At 39.1% G+C, this 20,980-nt stretch overlaps 2 protein-coding genes across 2 annotated transcripts; one reads left to right on the top strand and one right to left on the bottom strand.

Annotated features, from left to right (window-relative positions):
• Window positions 1–885: 885 nt before the first annotated feature.
• Window positions 886–11,907, bottom strand: UTP15 (UTP15 small subunit processome component). The gene is made up of 12 exons (XM_032206546.1): window positions 11,743–11,907; window positions 11,382–11,474; window positions 11,110–11,294; window positions 9,799–9,977; window positions 8,998–9,123; window positions 8,251–8,386; window positions 7,184–7,268; window positions 3,624–3,773; window positions 3,340–3,441; window positions 3,004–3,137; window positions 2,437–2,495; window positions 886–1,922 (listed from the first exon to the last, which is right to left on the bottom strand). Exons 1-12 carry the CDS (start codon window positions 11,830–11,832, stop codon window positions 1,699–1,701), a joined length of 1,563 nt encoding a protein of 520 aa, XP_032062437.1. The 5' UTR covers window positions 11,833–11,907; the 3' UTR covers window positions 886–1,698.
• Window positions 11,908–12,059: 152 nt separating this feature from the next.
• ANKRA2 (ankyrin repeat family A member 2) lies at window positions 12,060–20,066 on the top strand. Its single transcript, XM_032206486.1, has 8 exons — window positions 12,060–12,422; window positions 14,478–14,636; window positions 16,036–16,101; window positions 17,445–17,542; window positions 17,711–17,836; window positions 18,174–18,240; window positions 18,332–18,412; window positions 19,506–20,066. Exons 1-8 carry the CDS (start codon window positions 12,125–12,127, stop codon window positions 19,559–19,561), a joined length of 951 nt encoding a protein of 316 aa, XP_032062377.1. The 5' UTR covers window positions 12,060–12,124; the 3' UTR covers window positions 19,562–20,066.
• Window positions 20,067–20,980: the final 914 nt, after the last annotated feature.

The raw sequence follows: 20,980 nt of genomic DNA on the forward strand, positions 1-20,980 counted from the left end.
TCAGATAGGAAGATCATCAATAAAAACTCAGACAATGATGTCAAGGGCTGTGGTCCTCAAGTCATGGAAAACTCGGCTGTCAAGAGAAACATCCACCTTCAACAGATACTACTGAAGAGATGTGGAAGGAGGAGGCTCCAGGAAGAGCTTCTCACCCCAGAACTCCTATGTTCTGTTAAGTCTTCTAAAAGATACTGCCTGATTCAGTCACACAATTAAAAGTAAGATTTCCTAAAAGACAAAAGAAAGTTCAACTCTATTAGCAGCAATAGGATAAAAATAGTCAAGTGAGCACCAAGAAAACAAAGAAGCATTGAGAAATGTTTAAAGCTTGCATGAAAATGCTCCTCATTGTTACTTATTATTATCTTAGCCCTTCAAAATATAACTAACAAATCCCAGTAGCCAGGAAGATATATTGGTCACATATTAACTTTACAGCAGACCAGGTACTATTCTACGTTTTCCAGGTTGAAGATAATAGTAAGATTTCAGGTAAAACTCAGAAAATATTACCTAAATGTACTTAAACTTGGAAAATTTTCCCAAGTTATACTGATAAACATAACTCACTGCCAACTGCCAGACACGTACAAATTCCTTTTGAGGGAAATTCTTATGGTATCCCAGTAAGTTTCAGCCTACAGACTACAAATGAAGCTTTACATCACCCTAAATGTGTGTGGCTTTTGGCACACCCTTCTTTCCAAAATGTATGATCTTACTTCAGTTTCACGTGAAGTTTAAAACAAACAACAACAAAAAAACTACCCTAGAATACTGATACAAACTTTGTGTGAATGTAGCGCTCAGGGACATGTTTTACTACTGGAACTGGTAGCATTAGGCGATGGTTGGACTTGATGAAAAAGGTCTTCTCCAACATAAGTGATTTTATGATTTTATTCTTTAAAAAATTAGACTCTATTGTATAACAACAGTTATAGAATTAAGTAAAATCTCTTGCGTTGATTTCCTCATTGATGTACAATTTATTTACTTACTACATTTATTTTGAATTCACTTCCCCATACATGCAAGGATTATCTTTATCCTTGAGAATTAAAAGTCTTAAGCATACATCACTCTTTAAAAAAAAGAAATGAGTTTTTCCAATAATATAGAAGCATATTTCTTCTACCGTACAAAAAACACCTACTTGTACTAGTTCTTCTTAATTTGTTGTTTTCTATGAATTTATGGAAGTTTGAAGTGCAGACAAAGCAATGAAAGAAAATACAACACTATCAAGTTATATCAAATACATACATGGTTTTACTCCTGTGTCCAAGTACCTGAGATGGGACACTAACCTTAAATGAGGATGATGACATGTTAAAATTAGACAAACTTGTAATTATTTTCTGGTGAACAAAAAGTAAAAATTGATTGTTTTTCCAAAATCAAATTGTGACTTAGTACTGGATGCATAATACACTTGTTAAAAGTTAAATAGCTTTGGAATAAAAGTTTAAAATCCATTAGTTTTTCAAAAAAATACGTCATGGAGAATCTTGAAAAAGTCCTTCTTCCTCTGTCTTCTAAAATTGGCCTCTTCAAAAACACATCCTGCAAGAAAGAACTTGTACAGAGAGGGGCTTATTTTGAAAGTCACTATTATAAAAAGTTATCAGTAGAACAGGTCATCTATTTCAAGTCCATATAGTTTTAATAAGAATTTGTTGTGGTGCACATCACTTAGTTACACGTATCTTGATCCAGAGTCTTTGTAAGACCATTACTTTTGTTCTCTTCTAGATATGTAGCTTTTTTCTTAGTCAAAGTGGCAAATAGTGCATCCATCATTCCCAAAACTTCTAGTAGTTCCTCTTGATAGTCAATCTCTCTTCCTATGGCTTCCTGAAGCCTCAAGAATTGTTTATCTACAACTGCTGACTGTCCAAGCACAGGCTGATAAATATCTGTAAAGAAGAGAGTCACTTAAGATAGACATCTTAATTTTTACATTAAAGATGTAAAAATTATTTTGGCTAATTAGATAGGCATTTAAAGAACCTGGCACTAGTCCAACATTGTAGATGAGTAAGACAACTTTGCTAGTGTTCTGAAAAACAGTGTTAATTATTGGTACATACCCGCAGTAATACATAAGACAAACTAACAGAAAAAGAAGTTTTTACGATATCAAATTCTATTTTTACCTCACTGGAGAAACCAAAGTCACTTGTACTACAGAAGTACAGGAACATGAAGAATCAAAAAAAATTAAGAAACCATGAGGTACCTCACAGACAGTATCTGATTTATACTGTCTGCAGGATCAATGCTGTCTAGCAAAATTTCTTTTTGGATCAGTTCATCGCCATTGAGTTTATAAACCAAATTATGTAGGTGTAGTTTCTAAAAATGGTAGCATTTGTCACCTTATTTTCAAACTAGCTGCTGGGCTTTGAGTCTTCTCTGTGTGGTACTTACCAGTGATCATATCCGCAACAGTTACCAGTATTGGAGTAAATCTAGGTTCAATTACACGCCTGCAAAATTAGAACACATTGTCATTGTACCGTGTTGCCAAATGAAACAGTTACAAGCAGTTCTATCATACTGGCATGCAGACAACATTTTTCTTAGAGAAGAGACTTCACAGATCAGGGATATGAGTCAAAAAAGCTACATGTGGTATTTACCCTCCTCTTTTCACAAAGACAGAAGGGAATGGAGGACCGGCAAAAGCCTCAGGTACGTTAAGACATGGGTTGCATTGAAAAGACAAAAAGTAACAGATTAAGGGTAAAATGTGTGGCAAAGGGCCAAAATAGTCTCTTTTGGTGGTTCTAATAATATCAGCAAAATCTTTTCGTGCTAACATGTAAACTATTTCAGTACTACAGCCAAAGTCCCAGACCTTGGCATCAGAAAGCAAAAGGCACATGAAATTTCAGTCAGTGCTACAAACATGATCTCCTGAGCCCCTGTGGCAAAAGCTAGTAAGAAATATGGGTCTCAAAATAAGTTGTCAGAGTAAGTATGGTAAAACAATACCTTGTCACAAAGGTAAGGAGGAGACTAATTTGCTTCTCGTCTCGGCCTGCAAGCGCACTCCTTAGTGTTCCTCTGCGGTTTAGTTCCTGCATAACTGCAACTGTAACTTCAGGAGTATAAAGCCTGATGTGTGGCTGGACAGACAGTAGAAGAGTTTAGCATCAAAGCAACATCATCATACAGAAAACAGGGATGGTATCAGTTTGCAAAAAATAAAATGAACAAAGGACGCATAAGGAACCCACGCGGTTTGAATGCTCTCTAGTTATACACTGAAAGAAAAATCCACTCTGAATGACAGCACACAACTTTGATGAGACAAGAACAAAGGCTTACCTCCAATACTGCATCAAGGGCCTTGGATGACTGAAAGCCCTTCAGTAGCTTGTCGTATTTCCTCAAAACACATTTTCCAGGCTTACTGACAAAGAAATCCTCCTGGAATTGAAATACAAATTCATAATAAGATGGACACAATGAATTTGTGTAGATATATAATGTAAACATACTGCTATGGACAAGCTTGTATGTCTTTGTGTCTTGCCTCCCTTCAACTTAGCACACACCAAAAAAAAAGAAATCTTGAGTGCTTCAAGATACATTTCCTCACTTCACCTTACCTGTTTTGGCATGTAATTTCTTCCTTTCACATAGGTTCTATACGCTGGCTGTCTCTTCTTTTGAGACTTTTCTTTGCTTTCTTCAGGCTTTCTGTGTTTAACATTTAGCACCCCATTGGTCATGCCTACAACTATGGTTTCATCTTCAGGCTAAAATGCAAAAATCACAGAGTTAGGAACCTGGTGTTTTATTTGACAACACATGCATTACTACTGTGCACAGTTTTCAGCTTTTATGTGTAATAATAAAACTCAAATCACAGTATCATAGAAAGATTTAAGCTAGAAGCCACGTCTATAGGGTTCTGTTGTCAAACTCCCTGTACTTGAAGGACCATCTTCAAAGCTATGATCCTAAGCAACATTATCTATTTAATAAGCCTCTAATAATAAAGTATATTAGAGAAGAATCACAGAATCACAGAATTTTCTAGGTTGGAAGAGACCTCAAGGTCATCAAGTCCAACCTCCAACCTAACGCTAACAGCCCTCCACTAAACCATATCCCTAAGCTCTACATCTAAGCGTCTTTTGAAGACTTCCAGGGATGGTGACTCCACCACTTCCCTGGGCAGCCTGTTCCAGTGCCTCACAACCCTTTCAGTGAAGAAGTTCTTCCTAACATCTAACCTAAAACTCCCCTGGCTCAACTTAAACCCATTCCCCCTCGTCCTGTCACCAGGCACGTGGGAGAACAGACCAACCCCCACCTCGCTACAGCCTCCCTTGAGGTACCTAAAAAGAGCGATAAGGTCACCCCTGAGCCTCCTTTTCTCCAGGCTGAACAAGCCCAGCTCCCTCAGCCGCTCCTCGTAGGACTTGTTCTCCAGGCCCCTCACCAGCTTCGTCGCCCTTCTCTGCACCCGCTCAAGCACCTCCATGTCCTTCTTGTAGCGAGGGGCCCAAAACTGAACACAGTACTCGAGGTGCGGCCTCACCAGAGCTGAGTACAGGGGGACGATCACCTCCCTAGCCCTGCTGGTCACGCTGTTCCTGATACAAGCCAGGATGCTGTTGGCCTTCTTGGCCACCTGAGCACACTGCTGGCTCATATTCAGCCGACTATCCACCATCACTCCCAGGTCCTTCTCTGCCTGGCAGCTCTCCAACCATTCCTCTCCCAGCCTGTAGCTCTGCTTGGGGTTATTGCGCCCCAGGTGCAGGACCCGGCACTTGGCCTTGTTAAACTTCATGCAGTTGACCTCAGCCCATCGGTGCAGCCTATCCAGATCCTCCTGCAGAGCTTTCCTACCCTTGAGCAGATCGACACACGCACCTAACTTGGTGTCATCTGCGAACTTACTGAGGGTGCACTCGATGCCCTCATCCAGATCATCGATGAAGATATTAAAGAGGACCGGCCCCAGCACCGAGCCCTGGGGGACGCCACTAGTGACTGGCCTCCAACTAGACTTGGCTCCATTCAGCACAACTATTTGGGCCCGGCTATCCAGCCAGTTTCTAACCCAACGAAGCGTGCGCCAGTCCAAGCCAAGATACAGCATGACTAGTTCAGCAAGATTCAAATACACATTAACATCCTTCTCACAAAACCACACGCAAGTATAATCTTATATAGGTTTGTTGTGTTTGTTTTGTGTTTGTTTTTTCCAAATGGTGTACAGCTGCCTTTGGATACTACATGCTATACAGCAGACATAAACACCACCTATGAGAATAGCTAACACAGATCAGTAGCATTTTCAGAAACAAGACAAAGTTGTTCAAAACATCAGCCAGTGCCATTTGTTTTATCTACGTAAAAAGGTTAAATTTATTTGATGATAAAGGTTATAATTTTAAATAATGCATGAGAGAAAAAATACTGACTTTATGTATATAAAAGTGGGTTCTGACCCATTAGTACTAGTAGATAACTATATGAGATCTTTAAACTTTAGCTGTATGGTCAACAGATGTCAAGAAAAAGCAAATTAAATTGCTACATAAGAAATAAAAAATAGGTCATGATGACATTAAATAAATCCATAATTTGCCCACATCTTACAGCCTATGCAAGTCATATTCTCAAAAATCAGAAGCAGAATCAGAGTAGGAAAAAAAAATAAGAAAAAATAAGGAGAATAAAAAGTTGGCTTGATTTGAGACAGAACTCCTTAGCATGGGCAAAGGACCACTGAGGAGGCATATTATAGAAGCCTACAAAATCGTGACAGGCATGGATGGAGATCAGCTGCTTAGTGTTTCTTAAGGGTATCATATGACAGCAGTGAAGGTTCAAATGGAACAAAAGGAGGCACCCTTGCTAACTGCTGTGTGAAGAGACATGGAACTCTTCGTCTAGGAATTTAGTGAAGGTTAAAAGTTTGTACAAGCTAATGGGGAGACTGAACAGGTTTATGCTAGAGGAATTCTTTGAGTTGCACAGAAATTGCTCTCATCAGCAACCTTCTTATCTGAAAATGAGTTTGGAAGAACATCATATTTATCATACATATTTGTCCTGCTTTCAGCTTTCCATAAACATCTGCTAATGGCAATAGTTAGAAGCAGAATCTGGGGCTAGATCAGCCTTTGGTTTGACACAGCACAGCCAGTGTTATGATCTCATATGATCATTTAAAGCTTAATAAGGTGTTTAGTCAATAGGAAACAAAAAGATAATGTCTCAAAAGATATATACACAGCTTTAGAGATGCCAAACTGCAGGTATGGCATGTGTTTTGCAGTTGCAGCAGAGGCTTGAAGTATGTGTTTTCTGTGGTTCTATGAAAGATATGCCCCACTACAGTCTTCACCTAGTTCAAAATCATTCAAGCTCTAATTCTCTTGGGAACAAAGTAGGGCATGAAGGAAGATTTTCTGTCACCCTTAACCCTCCCCCTTCCCCCTTGGTTCCAGAAGATCACCACTACAGCGAAGTAGCAAAGACCTTCACAGTCCCTTTTACAGGTTATATAGAAGGGTGACTGCATCATGACAGTACTGCTTTAAGGAAAAAGAGGTGCTGGCCTTCAAATTTTTGCCCAAACAGTCAGTTATCCATTGGAATGCTTTGGAGAAATAAGCATCTTTGTTTTCTGTTCCTAAGACAGTAAGACAGCTGGTTTGGCAGACTCTCATTTATGTTTGTACCCCAGGCCCTTTCCTCTTCTCTTCCTCAGACCACTCTAACATCAACAACTTCTAAGACAGGTTTATCCTATTCTAGATCTCTCAAAGAACAAATAACCCACTTTTTCCTTTTATCACTGCCATACAAGAAGACTCAGAAGGTTCCTGAAAAGCAAAAGATGTGTATATTCATCATAAAGGACTTCCCTTCTAAGCTGTGTACTTCCCCAACACTACATATGGTGCCTGATAAACACACAATTTTGTATAGATCTGAATACAGGTAACACCTGGTATGTTAATCTGTTATGTTTTAAACCTCTAAATGCCATTTTTACCCAGGAGAAATATAGTCAGTGATTCTAGTTCATATGTTCAGCATTCCTGTGAAACATCTAATGACAATGAAAGCAAAAATCAATTACTTCAGTGATTTAAAGCTTATCAACAATTATGCTGCCTATAAAGACTTCTAAAGTACTTACTGACAACGCAAGACTGAGGATAGATGTTGCGTAGTTAAAGCTGTGGACTACTTTGTAGGAAGTCGTACTGTAAATCTTCACATGCCTGTATAGGAACAGTGACAAAGCCTTGTTACTAATGCCTTCAGAGAAACTTCATCGTTCTCAGCTTCTAGGAGATCATTTAAAGAAACTGAATATTTAAGCAAAGCTTTCTTCAGACTACTAGCAAGCTTCTCAGTTATTACCTCTCCTGTAATAACAGAAAGGTTCTAGCAAAAGATTCAGAAAAGAAAAAGAAATAATTACTTGCCCTAATACTAAAAAGATGAAAACAGTGAAAAGGGCAGAAAGGGAAACCAAAGGCAGACGTAGAGACCATTTGACTTCAGCAACACTTAATAGGAAGCACTAAGACAGTGTTTCTTCAAACTTGTTGTTAGTTTTAAATGGAAGATTTACCGATCATTTCTGCAATTAAATCCATGGATATTTTTGCATCCAGCTGCCCTTTAATGATTTGTTTTAAGGTGGAAAACCCTTAACAAATGAGAAAACTAAACACTATCTTAAAAGTATGAACTTTAGTGTTATAAGCATTGAACAATCCATAGCTACATAGTTAATGCAACCCTTCACAGCTTATCCTTTGTGACCACATCGCTCAAGGGAGCCTAGGAAGTACAGCACAGAGGGAAGACAGGGAGTAAGAGAACAGACCACTGTCACTTCAGACCACTTCATTCTTCTGATGTCTCAGAGACAATAGATTGTATACTGAACTCGGCAACATTAAAAAAAAAACAAAAAAATCACCTCTGCGCCTTGGGTACATTCCTTCCATTGACAGAGTCACTTTAAGAGGGACAAAAAGCAACAGCACAGATACACCAAAAATGGTCTCTTTTAAAGGTAAGTGCTAGCCAGTATTGAACTGTGTTGAAGTAAAATAAGAACAGTTTTCTTATTGGGAGAGCAAAGGTCTGTTTAGAGGTTCAAAAAACCAAGTGCTTACTCAGAAGTTCCCCACAAGCAATTACCAAACAAAAGTTAAAAAAAGGCAAAACAAAGTTACAAAATATACCAACCTGTCCAGGGATCCTGATAACAACCTTTGTCCAGAGCTGTTCAGGCATAAACAAGTTACAGTTTTATGATGATTTTTAAGTGAAACTAGTAATTGTCCACCTTTCAGTACATCCCAGACTTTGACATAACGTCCTCCTATGAGAAAGAAGCGCACAAAACAGTTGGACACGCACACATTTATGCTTCTCTGAAAAAGTTTTCACAGAAATGACACAGTGCATCCTTTGTAACGGAGTCTTCTGCACCTGCTTGTGCTCTCCATACATTATGGCTATCCCCTGGGACAAGACACATTACAAGACTGTTCTTTTTCAGGTGGTTTCGCAGGCATAGCTGAATGGTTTAATGTATTCCTTACAAAAAGGATTTAAACACTACTGGATTGCAAGACTTCTCATGCAATAGCAAGAGACTAAAAAACATTGCTAAGCATAATTTAGAGAAAGATGCAGGCAAAATATTTCTTAAATACGTTCCTTCAGGCCAGCACTGGGCCAATAAAGTGCATTGCATCATTAAAAGCGTACTACTATTTTTTAACTAATTACAAGAGAAGCAAATCAGAGATAAGATCCCTACCTTCAGCCTTCAGGTCAACACTGGTTCCTAAGGAAGATCCTCAAGAAATCTAATTTTTACATACTTACCACTTCTTGGCCAAATTAAAGCATCACACAGGGAAGAGACAGATGAAAGATTTCTCAAATTAGGCCCAGCAGAAAACAAAGTTGATTTTATTTAAGTACCTGCAGATACTAGCAGCCCTCCTGAAGGGAAAAGAAGCACACTCTCCACTGGGTGGCCATGTTCTATTGTCATGACACTACTTTTTGCTCTTGCATCAAACACTTTCACAGTGTGATCATAGGAACCTGCAAACAATAGCATAAATAGCTTCAGTTGCATAATTTAAGTATTTCAGGAAGTAAAATGGCCAAGTGTTACCATCTAACAGAGCTCCAGACAAATGGAAACAGTCTTACAGCATGCATTTAAAACGCCTAGTGGCCTACTTAATTTATAGCCTTCTGGCAGCATAAGGCCTCCAATTCTAGTCAGATTAATAGAAAGTTGCTGGTAGGAAAAAAAAAACAAAACAAAACAAAAAAACAACACACACACAAAAGCAATTGGTCTTAAAAACTTCTTATAAGGCATTTCATTTCTGAGTCTGCAAGTTTTAGGCTGTACAAACTACAGAGGAAATAGTGCTCTCCTCCAGTGCCCTGATAAAACACTTCCATCAATCCCAGCTAAAGAATGCATTCACAGCATCTTCAGCTCTCAAAGGCAAGTCAGAATAGCGCCATTAAGCTTAACAGGCTAAAGCAAGAAGATGTTAAACGCTTGGTTTCCCTACAAACACCAGCATTAACTGTGAAAAGCAAGTAACAAGGAAACAACAAAGTAGGCCCTGAATGGGAAGATTATTGATGTTTAAAATAAAATACACGAGATGCTATTGTATTAAAAATTTACTGTATTTTTAATTCAGTTCTATCCCCCCCCCCCCAAAAAAAAAAAATGCATAAAAAATAAAATCAAACCTGTTATAAAGACATCTCCATTCAATTTACTTGCACAGCCACATCTCACATAGTCAGTATGTTCAGTGTATGACACAATTTCTGTAGCACTCGGAATATCCCACAAATTTGATGAATAATCATCACCACCTGAAAATATCCGGTATTTATCAGCGAGGAAGCCCACCACATGAACAGCTCTGGAAACCAAAGTGCACAACAGCCATTGTTAAAAGTGTACTCTTATTTCCACAAATAAACAGGTTGCTGAAGGAAAGGATTCTCTCTCGTCTGAAAGTGCAAAGCATTTACTATTGGAAATTAGCGAGCCTCACTTCGGAAGTTAAAAGTAGTTCACCCTGTACAGTTCCAGCCAGAAAAGGATCTTGCACACAAGATGCTAATCTGAGCACTACTGTGATCTGCGTTAAGAGTTTTACAGATCTACTGGATGTTCATTCATTCAAGAGCTGTAAATTCTGCATTTATTACTTGGAGGCCTGTGTACTAGCCCAGTCCTTTTGAAACTGTAAGCTTTAAGCTATTTAAAGTTGTAAGCCTTAAGTAAGACCGTGTTGGACACTCTCCTTGTCCTTTAGGAATCCCTACCAAGATCAGTATTATCATTTTAACATCCCAACAGAGAATGACTGTGACAGGAAACACAGACAGTTTATATTTTATTAAGTTAACCTAGGGATTAGGACTTAAGATAATACCCTATCTGCAACTAGAGAGAGCTCAGATAGGTAGAAACACAATCTCAAGTTCCACATGGGTGCTTTCCTGTAAAGGAGGGTTGTTGTTGTTTTTATTGTAGAAAGATAAAGCAGTTTTAGGTCTTCCAGAGTACAGCAATCTGTTTAATCTAATTATTACTGTTGTCTTCTTCTCGCTGAAAGATCAGGATTCCTCCTCCAACTTCTTCTCCACCAAGGGGCATACACTTCCCTTTTCTTTTCTTTTTTTTAAGTGATTCTTGCTCTTTCTCACATACTTCTTCACAGCTTTTTTAACCACTTTTTACAACTGCTCCTCCCAGCATGAAATAAAATTTGCTTACCAAGTGTCTACACAGTGTATCAGCAAACATTTGCCTTAATTAGAATATGTATTTATTCTTCCACGTGCCCAACTCACACGCTTAGAGTTAAAATTAATATCACCACTCTAATTTAGAATTCAACTTTAAAATCTCCTTTTAAGTAAAAGCTGCAGAAGCTGCAAGCAGCACAGATGAATACTACCCAGGTTTTCAACAACAAGCAGAGCAGACAGCAGTTAAATACATCAGACAAGCTTATGCACACAAAGAACAAAACACTGCCTTACTTCGTATGGCCATCAAATTGCCTCAGGGGTGCTTTTCCACTAATATCAAAGAGCCGAATGCTGCCTTCCTCGCTGCCAGCAACAAGAAGCTGGCCATCATCCCTGTACGTGGCACAATAGGCAGCATCTTTGAAGCGAGAGAACGTTTTGATCGGTTCTTGAGAATAGCGACCGTAAATATGGACCTGGAAAAGTAAAGCAATTGTAAGCTCATTCACGTGACAGCAGTTGAGAAACAATGTGAAAAAAAGTTTTAAAAAAACGTGACTTACCCTTGAGGAGGCTGTAACAGCATAGTTATAGGGAGGAACCGGGGAGAAGTCGATTTTATTTACTGCACCAAATTCTTTTATCTGAACAGGCGTCTAAAAGAGGTGCAATAAAGATGATTAAACACACGTAAGTATCAGAAATTAAATCATTTAATCCATTCTTACCGCAGAGCTCGGAAGGATATTTACAACCAAACCACCCGTGAGCGCTGCCCCACGAAGCCCCTCTTCTTCTGGGCTACCTTTAGCACCTTTTTCTGCACTTTGTGCGCTAAAACAGACCCGCTAATCATGCCTTTTATAATCACAGTAGTCTTTTACAGCCTGCAGGCAGCCCGGTGGCCGAGGGGCCGTGCCGTACCTTGTAGCCCTGCCAGTACAGCGTGTCCTGCGTCACCTTCTCGCCCAGCCTGGGCACGGCCGGCACCACCACGGGCTTGTAGGACGCCATGGCGGGCCGAGGCTCGGTGGGGGCTCGGTGTGGGGCTCGGGGCCGCCTCAGTGTCCGCACCGCGCGGCCGCCGCCATGCGCGCCCCGCTCGCAGCGCGCGGAGAGGCGGCGCGCCCCGTGTCCGCGCGCGTCATCGGCGGGCGCCTCCCGCGGGCCAATGGCAGCGCTGCGCGCCGCGCGCTGTGGCGCCACTTCCCTCCCCTCCCAGCTCCACCGGCGCAGGGCGCCTGTCGCGACACGCTGCGCTGTCGTGAGGGCTGCATGGCGTGAGCCGCCGCGCCTGGCCCGGGCCATGGCGGCCCCCTCCGGCAGCTCGGGCGCCGGGGCGCAGCTGGTGGTGGAGGAGTGCGGCGGCGGCGGCGGCTACAGCCTGGCGCCCATGGCGGACATCAAGGTGGAGCAGGCGCTGGACGGCGGCGCGGAGGAAGGGCAGGCGCAGGGCGTCGCCATGGGCATGAAGTTCATCCTGCCCAACCGCTTCGACATGAACGTCTGCTCGCGGCTCGTCAAGTCTCTGAACGAGGAGGACAGCAAAAACATCCAGGACCAAGTGAACTCCGACCTCGAAGTGGCGTCCGTCCTGTTTAAAGGTGGAGCTGTGCGGTGCCGGTTGTTGTGTCTGGGCTCTTTGCATCCTCTTAGGATGCCGCATATCAAAAAAGTATTTGCCATATGTGTGTGTAATAGTTTCTACGATCCATTCTGCTACCATTTTTTATACGCGTCTTATTAATTATTACCCTAAACTAATTTTTCCCAAGTTTATTTTATTCCATTTTTTAATTGAAAAGACGGCACAAAAAGCCTTTAATTTATTAGAAGCTGATGCAAATGATAAAAACAAGCTTACTTCTTCTGATAGCAAGCCCTATTACAAAGTCATACAACACGCTACCCATTCTTGAATATGTGTGTCTTTACAAAACACTACTAAAAGCACTATGCGGTCATTTCAACTACAGTAGTGTTCTGGACCACGTTTTATCTTTTCACTGGTGTGATGTCCAAATAGCAGGTGATGCGGTTGACTTTGTCTTATGAATATGGATAGACAAAGCCTGTTCTCATAGCAATTGTCTTGCTGATTGAGTTTCACAGTATTTGAAGGTGAACAGTGCTGTAATTCTGTAGGTTGTTCCCTGCAGCTAATATTTAACCACCACTGTCCAGCTTCATAAGAATTGATCCATACCTTTTAATAGCTGAGCGTGTTAGTAGAGAAAGGAATTAGGGTTTCTTTCTATTACGTAGTAATAATTATGTTTTTGCAGTGCTTGCTTTAATATTTCAGACACTTAGTCGTTTGTTTTTTCATGATACTAAATTTGATCCATTTCCTATGACAAATACAAACAGACCTATTGTGGATTTTCATGATTTCTCTGACTTGTGTTGTTTGGCTGCAGTTCAGCCATCGTAATTTTCACACTTTTTTGATTTGCAGGCCCTAAATGCTTTCTAGTGGAGCTGCAGACCTGAACGGCAAATTTAGACCCATCAGCAATAGGGTTGTTTTTAATTAGGTAACATTTGTGAACCCTTTAGAAGTAGTCCTGCGGATCCAGAGACCGCAGGTCAAAAATCCCTGGTAGGTCTCTTAATTTGATAACCTCAGCTGTAGCTGTTTGATAGGCAAACAGAATGTAATTTTACTTTCATCCTTTTACCCTGTACTTCTAATTGGTTCCATTCGGAAACTTGCACTTGGGTTGATGACCAAGAGGTTCGCTATAGTGTGAATTCAGTGTGCATGTTAATTATCTTGCAGTCACTGATTACTGGTGCACACTGGTTTCAAATCAGTTTAGCAAATACTGAAATTTAATCCTTCAATACATCTTTCCAGTATTCAGTCATCTAGCTTCTTAAAAATTATTTGGCTTTTCAGCTACTTCTCAAAACCAAAAGCTATTGTTTTGAGAATTGGAAGCCAAGATGCTCTATCTGTTCTGTAATAACTTGCTATTAGATTCTGATACAAAGTTAGAAAAGTCAGTACTGTTTAAAACAGCAGCACTGTGTGATTTTTGAATTCTAAGTGGTGACCTGCTTCTGCATTTTCTGCTAGCTAGTTCGGAAGGTCTTTGTTCCTACTGGATAAATGTTCATAAGACATCCATAATGTAGTCACAGTTTTATCCAAGAGGAGTTGAAAAGGTTTTAGTGAAGAAACACAGTGAAGGTCCACCCAACCAATGAAGGTTGGGTCCACTGGTCAAGGAGTAGGTAGAGTAATGAGCTGAGTGGCTCGTGACTGCAGGACTCATGTTTTCGTTGTACTGGAGAGTGCTAGTAAGAATACTGAATGCGAAGTGGAGCCATCCTGCCTGGTAAATCTGTGCTGGATGTGTTGGGAATCTAAGCAAAGAATTACCTTACTTAGACAACAAATAGTTTCTGGGTGAAGTTACGCTGTATTTAACATATTTGTTATCAGTATTGCTTCATGCCAGAAATGAAAACAGCCCTTTGATCAACCTGTATGATACACGGTGGAAAAAGTACATGTCACAAAGCTTCCTTAGTGTAGGCTTGGAAGATCTTGTGGTAGTGGTGTTTTCCACTTTGGTTTAAAATCTGTGGCTTTCTTTTCATTCCCTTCCTAGCATTAAAAAAACTATGTCTGTTTTCTCTGTTCAACGTAGCTGAATGCAACATCCATACTTCTCCTTCCCCTGGTATCCAAGTAAGGCACGTTTATACTCCATCAACTACTAAGCATTTCTCACCAATAAAACAATCAACTACCCTAACTAACAAACACAGGGGAAATGAAGTCTCTACAACACCTCTGCTTGTAAATTGTAAGTATCCTTCTGTCATACTGTCAATTATTATTTTGTGAACTGCAGGTTAGATGCTTGTCAGATTTTTTCCATTTTTCCTTTTTTGTGTGTGTGTGTGTTGTTATTTATAATATAGGAAGAAAACATTGAAATAATCTTGTCTAGTGTTACAGGCTTCCAGCCATAAAATAATGCACATACTATATGTACCGAATTCGTGACTGAGGTGTATTTTCCAGAAAGGATACAATTCTTGGTTTGAAAAGTACAGAAAAAGATTTTTCTGATCCTTTTAAAGCTTCAAGCTGTTATTTATGATTTTCTTGACTTTCAAGCATTTTCTCTATAAACTACACTCATAATCTACTTAATCTCCTATGAACTGCTTTCCTTTAAAATCATTTTTAAGTCTTGACCGTGCATCTTTCTTAAACTAAGCAAGACCAATGTTTAAAGAAAAAAAAAAAAAAACTGTTTGCATGGGAAAAATTTATCTGGAACTGTATCATATGCTTCAGCCTGACTAAAATAGTCAGTCTTTCTGAATTAAATCAAACTTTCATTCAGTGAATAGAAAGAGGACACTGAATATTTATGTATTATGTAACCATTAGCTAGTTTTCTTGCTATATAAGTCAGATAAATTGCATATATTTCCTCCTGAGCACCTTTCACACCTGTCTGTATTTGTAATTGTCAGAACCATGCATCTGTGCAGCATTTACTGTAGGATTAGAGAATATTTCTTTGTAACTCCTTAAGAATTCTGCTGCCTTTAATGCTTGGTACTTTGGATCTAAGAAAAAAATATCTGTAGATGTCGTTTTGTGCATAGTTCTGTAATGTCTGATCCATTCAACATTGTAGTGAATAAGAGTCATGTTAGGGACATCAACTGGTATCATGACAGGTTTCCTGGTAGCTTGTGACCTCTTACAATAATGATGTTAGAAATGTCACTTATAATAATGATGTCACTTATAATAATGATGTCAGAAATGTCACTTCTAAACTGCTCAGCCTTAATTTATCAAAAGATGCTAATTTTCATTTGATAAATGTTCTTAACATGATCTTGGGTTGCTGACCAAACAACAGAGAGTGAAGTATGTTGCCTGCAGGAGTCGTTGTAGGAAGTATCTCTGTTTTCTAGTGTTTTTTTTGTATTAACAGGAAGTATCTCTATTTTCTCTATTAATTTGTACATTCGTTAAAAATTACCAAAACCTTTGAGGCATTTCAGAAACATCTTAGTTTTTCACATAGTGATTCCAGTTCAGAGTATAAGATGAAATCTATCCATGCTCTTAGATACAAGATAAGTACAGCTCAAGCCAATGGAGGTATTATGCCCAGCTCCAAACAGCAGAATGAAAACTGGTGTGTATATCAGCTGATTTCTCTTCCCTTTTTGTAGCTTTATCAGTTCACCAGCTGGCTGCTCAGGGAGAAATGTTGTATCTGGCCACACGCATTGAACAAGGTGAGTCTAAGGAAGGTTAAATAACATCCTCTTTATCTTTGGCACATGTGCAACCTGCTGCACACTTTTTCCCCAAAGCTGTATTAAAGATATCTCCAAATATGGTACAAATTGAAGGATTTTTTAGATACCTCTTCTTTGTAGGTGTGGACTGTTGTTTTACATGAGTCTTCTATTTACCCACTGCTATCATTTGGGTTTAAAATGAAACATTAATATCAATAGGAGTTGGGGAATCCCTTCCTCCCCGTGCTCTCCCACTGTATAGATGATCTATGGAGATGAGGGGTTAGAATCTGTTGGTTCTATCAAAAGAGGTAAACTTTTTTAAAATAATTTAAAACACATTCTATTAATCAGGGCTTTCTGATTCTATATTATTGATCAACATAGAGAGCGGTGTGTTTGGTAATTTAAGATATAGACCACACCTGCAATATAATAGCACTACTCATTCCAAGTTGTATAGTATTCAGTGTGACAACTGTGAGTCCATAATACATTTATAAAATTTAAATTCTTCATAATATATTAAACTGTTCATAGAATATTCTTATTCCGATATTACTAACCAGCTGTTCTTTCAGTCCATCTCTGTTAAACCATTTGTAGAAAGCAGGTTTTAAGTAACTCAGTCCATATACTTTGCTAATGAGTCATCTGTATTGAAAGCAAACTGATTCTGGAATGTTGGTAATGGTTAAAATTATGGTGCTATGGCAAACATGGGACTTTTAAACTATTTAGATATTTTTTTAAAAAGTCACCTACTTGTTGATATATATATATATATATGTATGTATGTATGTATATATTCTTTTTTTCTTACATCAGCTCTTTAAGTAGACCTTAATTGTTTTCTATAAAACAGACAATTCATTAAATGAACTTTGGGAGCAACGGGGTTTTGCTGTCTGTATTACTTTACAAGATAATTCTTTACAAGACTCTTGAAAGTGTGCTTTCTACAATATAGTACAGATAATACAGTACGTATTTGTTTTTCAAGCAGTACTTCTCTCCAAAGATAAAGCCCATATTACAGACAACTTGTAATATTTTTAAGTAAAAACAGAGTTTGATTTGCAGAACTTAAAAAAAAAAAAACAAAAAAAAAACTTAGATTTTACTTCAGTCAGTTGGATTTTTTTTTCCTTCAGTAACGATATTTGCACCACCTCTGGGATAGACATTTGTTTTTAAATTTAAGATGAGAACGACTTTCAAGGCACACTGCTATACACCAGTCCATTCACAATGAACATGTCAATACATTCATTCTACCAGCTCCTACAATGCGTTAGTGAGAGGGATTCATAAATTGCATATTTTTATTTAAACAGAAAATGTAATCAATCATAAGGATGAAGAAGGATTTACCCCTCTGATGTGGGCCGCAGCTCATGGGCAGATAGCAGTGGTGGAATTTCTCCTCCAGAACGTAAGGAAAAGAGCACACTTAAATTTCTTAATTTACTTTGTATTTTATTTTGCATTTCTAAGTTTGTCAATGCTGCTGTATGCTTAAAACTTTTAAAATGAAGTTCTCTGTAAAAATGTCACTTCAAAAAATTTGGTTCATTTGCTTTTCTTTTTATAACTGTTTTAGGGTGCAGATCCTCAGATTTTGGGAAAAGGGCGAGAAAGTGCCCTCTCACTGGCTTGCAGTAAAGGATACACAGATATTGTGAAAATGCTGCTGGACTGTGGAGTTGATGTCAACGAATATGACTGGGTAAGTCTCTAGACTGAATTTATATCAGTGTGCACTTTGGTCAGACACTTGAAGCAGGGCACAGCATTGGCTTTGGTTTGAAAATTGTTCTACCTCATCTGAAAGATCTGACATTCCCCAAACTTACATGGGATGCTTTTTGATAACAAAAGAGAAATTAACCCTACTAGTTATGGCTTCTTGGTAAAAAGAGAGTGACGCTAATCCTGAGCCCTTGCTTACATTCTAAAGGACCAAAAGTTTCTGATACATATGATAAGTATGCTAGGAGGCTGAGGAATTACAGTTGCAGAATAGTTGGTTGCTAAGTGTCTAAGGCTTTTTCCTGCTTTTGCAGAATGGAGGAACACCTCTGCTATATGCAGTGCATGGGAATCATGTGAAATGTGTAAAAATTCTTCTTGGTAAGCAGCCTATACAAATGGAATTATCAGTAATAATGTGCTGTCAGTTAGCATGGTTAGAAATCTGACTTTCTTTTCATATTTTACATAGAAAGTGGTGCTGATCCAACTATTGAAACAGATGCTGGTTATAATTCCATGGATTTGGCTGTAGCCTTGGGCTATCGCAGTGGTGAGTATTGGAAATGTATATTCCTTGATTTTTTTGCTACTCCTTGTTTATGCAGCTGCTGCAATAACCTCATAGAGTGTTATTCCTTATGCAGCTGTAAGAAGATCCCTGTCCTAAAAGCCTTAATACACTTAAATGTACCAGCAGAAAATGAACGATTTTCCTTCCTGGTTCAGAAAACCAGGTCCCAACTGAGAATATGTCACTGGTGTGGATCTGCATCTACGGGCACTGACAGCAGTGTGTAGGGCTGATGCAACCATGATTGAGGCATGAGGAACTAAGCTGCTCCCTAACTTTGCACAAGCAATCAGAGTTGCACAGGAGAATGCTAATAGAGCTTGCAGTCCTCATGAACCACTCACAACAGTGCTCTGTGTGATTGGTATGGTGTGATGTAGTTTGCAAAACCTTCTGTGCTTGTCATACTAGCTCTAGCTCTAGTTCATCTAGTTCATCGTGGGGGCAGACAGTAACAGTGTGAGGGTGAGTGAATTAGTCTACCTTACTTGGCTCTGGAAAACAAAGTGGCAGAGAAAGGACTGTGTTGTTTTTAACTCATGCTGCCTTCATTTTGAAAGCTGTGAAATGTCTGTTGTTACAGAATCTGGAACCGAACCCAAAAATGAGACTAATGCTGTACATGTAGTTTCTCCAAGCAGAGCCCTGTGCTTATGGACAAGCCAGTAACTTCACAGCCCTACACATCTAGGTGTAGGACTGTGAAGGTCTGCCAGAGTTCAGTCTCAAAATGTTCCACAGAAGTAGTTCCTAATAAGTAAACATTCATTTTCCACTCTCTGTGTATAGGCTTTAAAATTTGCTTTCTGTAGCTATCTGCCTATTCAAACCAGAGAACAGATCATCATCCTCCAAAACTGTCTGCCTTACTGAGTGTATTGTTTTTTAATTACATGATGCTTTTATTTTCTGAAGGGATGCAAACTCCCTTCTCAGAGTGAATTTATTCCTGTCTGTTTTTATTAAATGTTTGTAGAGGACAAGTCAGCATCTCCTAAAATAAAATAATATGTACCTAAAGACTTGGAAAAAACACTGAACACTGATTAACCAGACTTTTTCTCTGCTTTAGTTCAACAGGTTATTGAGTCACATTTATTAAGGCTACTACAGAGTATCAAGGAATAAGAGCTGTCTCTTCTGTGGCTGTCAGTTCTCGTCTTGGAGATTTGGATTTCTTTTTAGCCCTGTCATGATTGACAAGGGTTGTTTGTTTTGTAAATTTACCTCAGTAAAACTATGTGCTGTTTTTAGTTAAGCTTTTAAATATGCTTCCTCTTTCATAGAAATGTTTGGTGTCATCCTTTTTCTTGAAAATATTTTATATAACTTTGAAAGAAAAGATTGTTTGTCTTGCATGAAAAAAAAAAAAGTTTGACCGTGTAAATGTTCATACAGAGTGCATTGGGTGGTGCTGTGCCAAGAGTACTACCTGATCTTGTCATTGATACGTGTTCATGAGAAAACAATAATTTAGATACTGCAATATATCGCCATAGAACACAGATGTCTTTACTGTTAGCGGTACCCACTTGTGATGGTTTTCAAGATCCTCAGTTAGTATTATTGTGTCTGTTTTTGTCTTTGTATGATTTTTAAGAAGTTAGTAATAAATTGAAGGACTTTGATGGTAGTTTGATTCCTGGTCGATTTCTTAACACATCTCTCTGCCTTCTTGTATTCTCGAAACAACTCATCCAGAGTGGTCTAGGTAGAAACTTAGCTGATATAAGGAAATCCAAGCATAGAATACCTAGCTCCTAAATATCCTCTCTGCAAGTGCTGAACAGCAGACAGTGTGGGAACAAAAGCCCGAAGTGCTGCATTCCAGCCTTCTTCAGCTGATGTGTGCTCTGTTGCATGCTCCGTAGTTGCAGCAACTATGGTTTTTGAAAATAGTTGAAAAAGCAGGCAATGTTAACTGATTTCCTGGGACTCATGCACTTAAAACTACAACGAGATGGGATATGATAGTTTAAATAATGGATAAGCTTTTGAAATAGACTTTTCAGAAGTTTGTTTTCCCCCTGACAATACATGTGCATCCCTCATGCATTGTTCACGTATGTTTACCTAAGCATTTAGCCATTGTGTCCACTAGAGGTCTGGTATCTGTACACAAAAATACACCTCTGAGCCCCTCCTTTCTTAGTCTATGTGTAGTAAGTGCAAGCTTCAAATTGCTCTCCACCAGCAGCTCAAAAGATGTGAATGAACCCAGGTAAGTTACAATAGTAAAAATACAGCAAGTATACCCATTGTGTTTTATTTTCAATTCAAAAAATCATTCTGAGAGAGGGAGTGTTATAAATTAGACCACACAATTTACTGGTCTATTGAAATTATTTTATTAATCAAGTAAGCAGACACAAGCAAAACAGCGCTGGGCGGCTGGGGAGTCTCCGCTCCACCACGGCACGCCACTTCCCCTTTCCAGTGTCGCTGTTTTATAGCATTGAAGTTCTGGCTTGTCGAGACCTGTCGACTTGTCGAGACCTATTGAGACCTGTCGACTTGTCGAGAATTGTTGATTTGTCGACTTGTCGA

Source organism: Aythya fuligula, chromosome Z (assembly GCF_009819795.1).
Source record: "Aythya fuligula isolate bAytFul2 chromosome Z, bAytFul2.pri, whole genome shotgun sequence".
Taxonomy (NCBI): Eukaryota; Metazoa; Chordata; class Aves; order Anseriformes; family Anatidae; genus Aythya; species Aythya fuligula.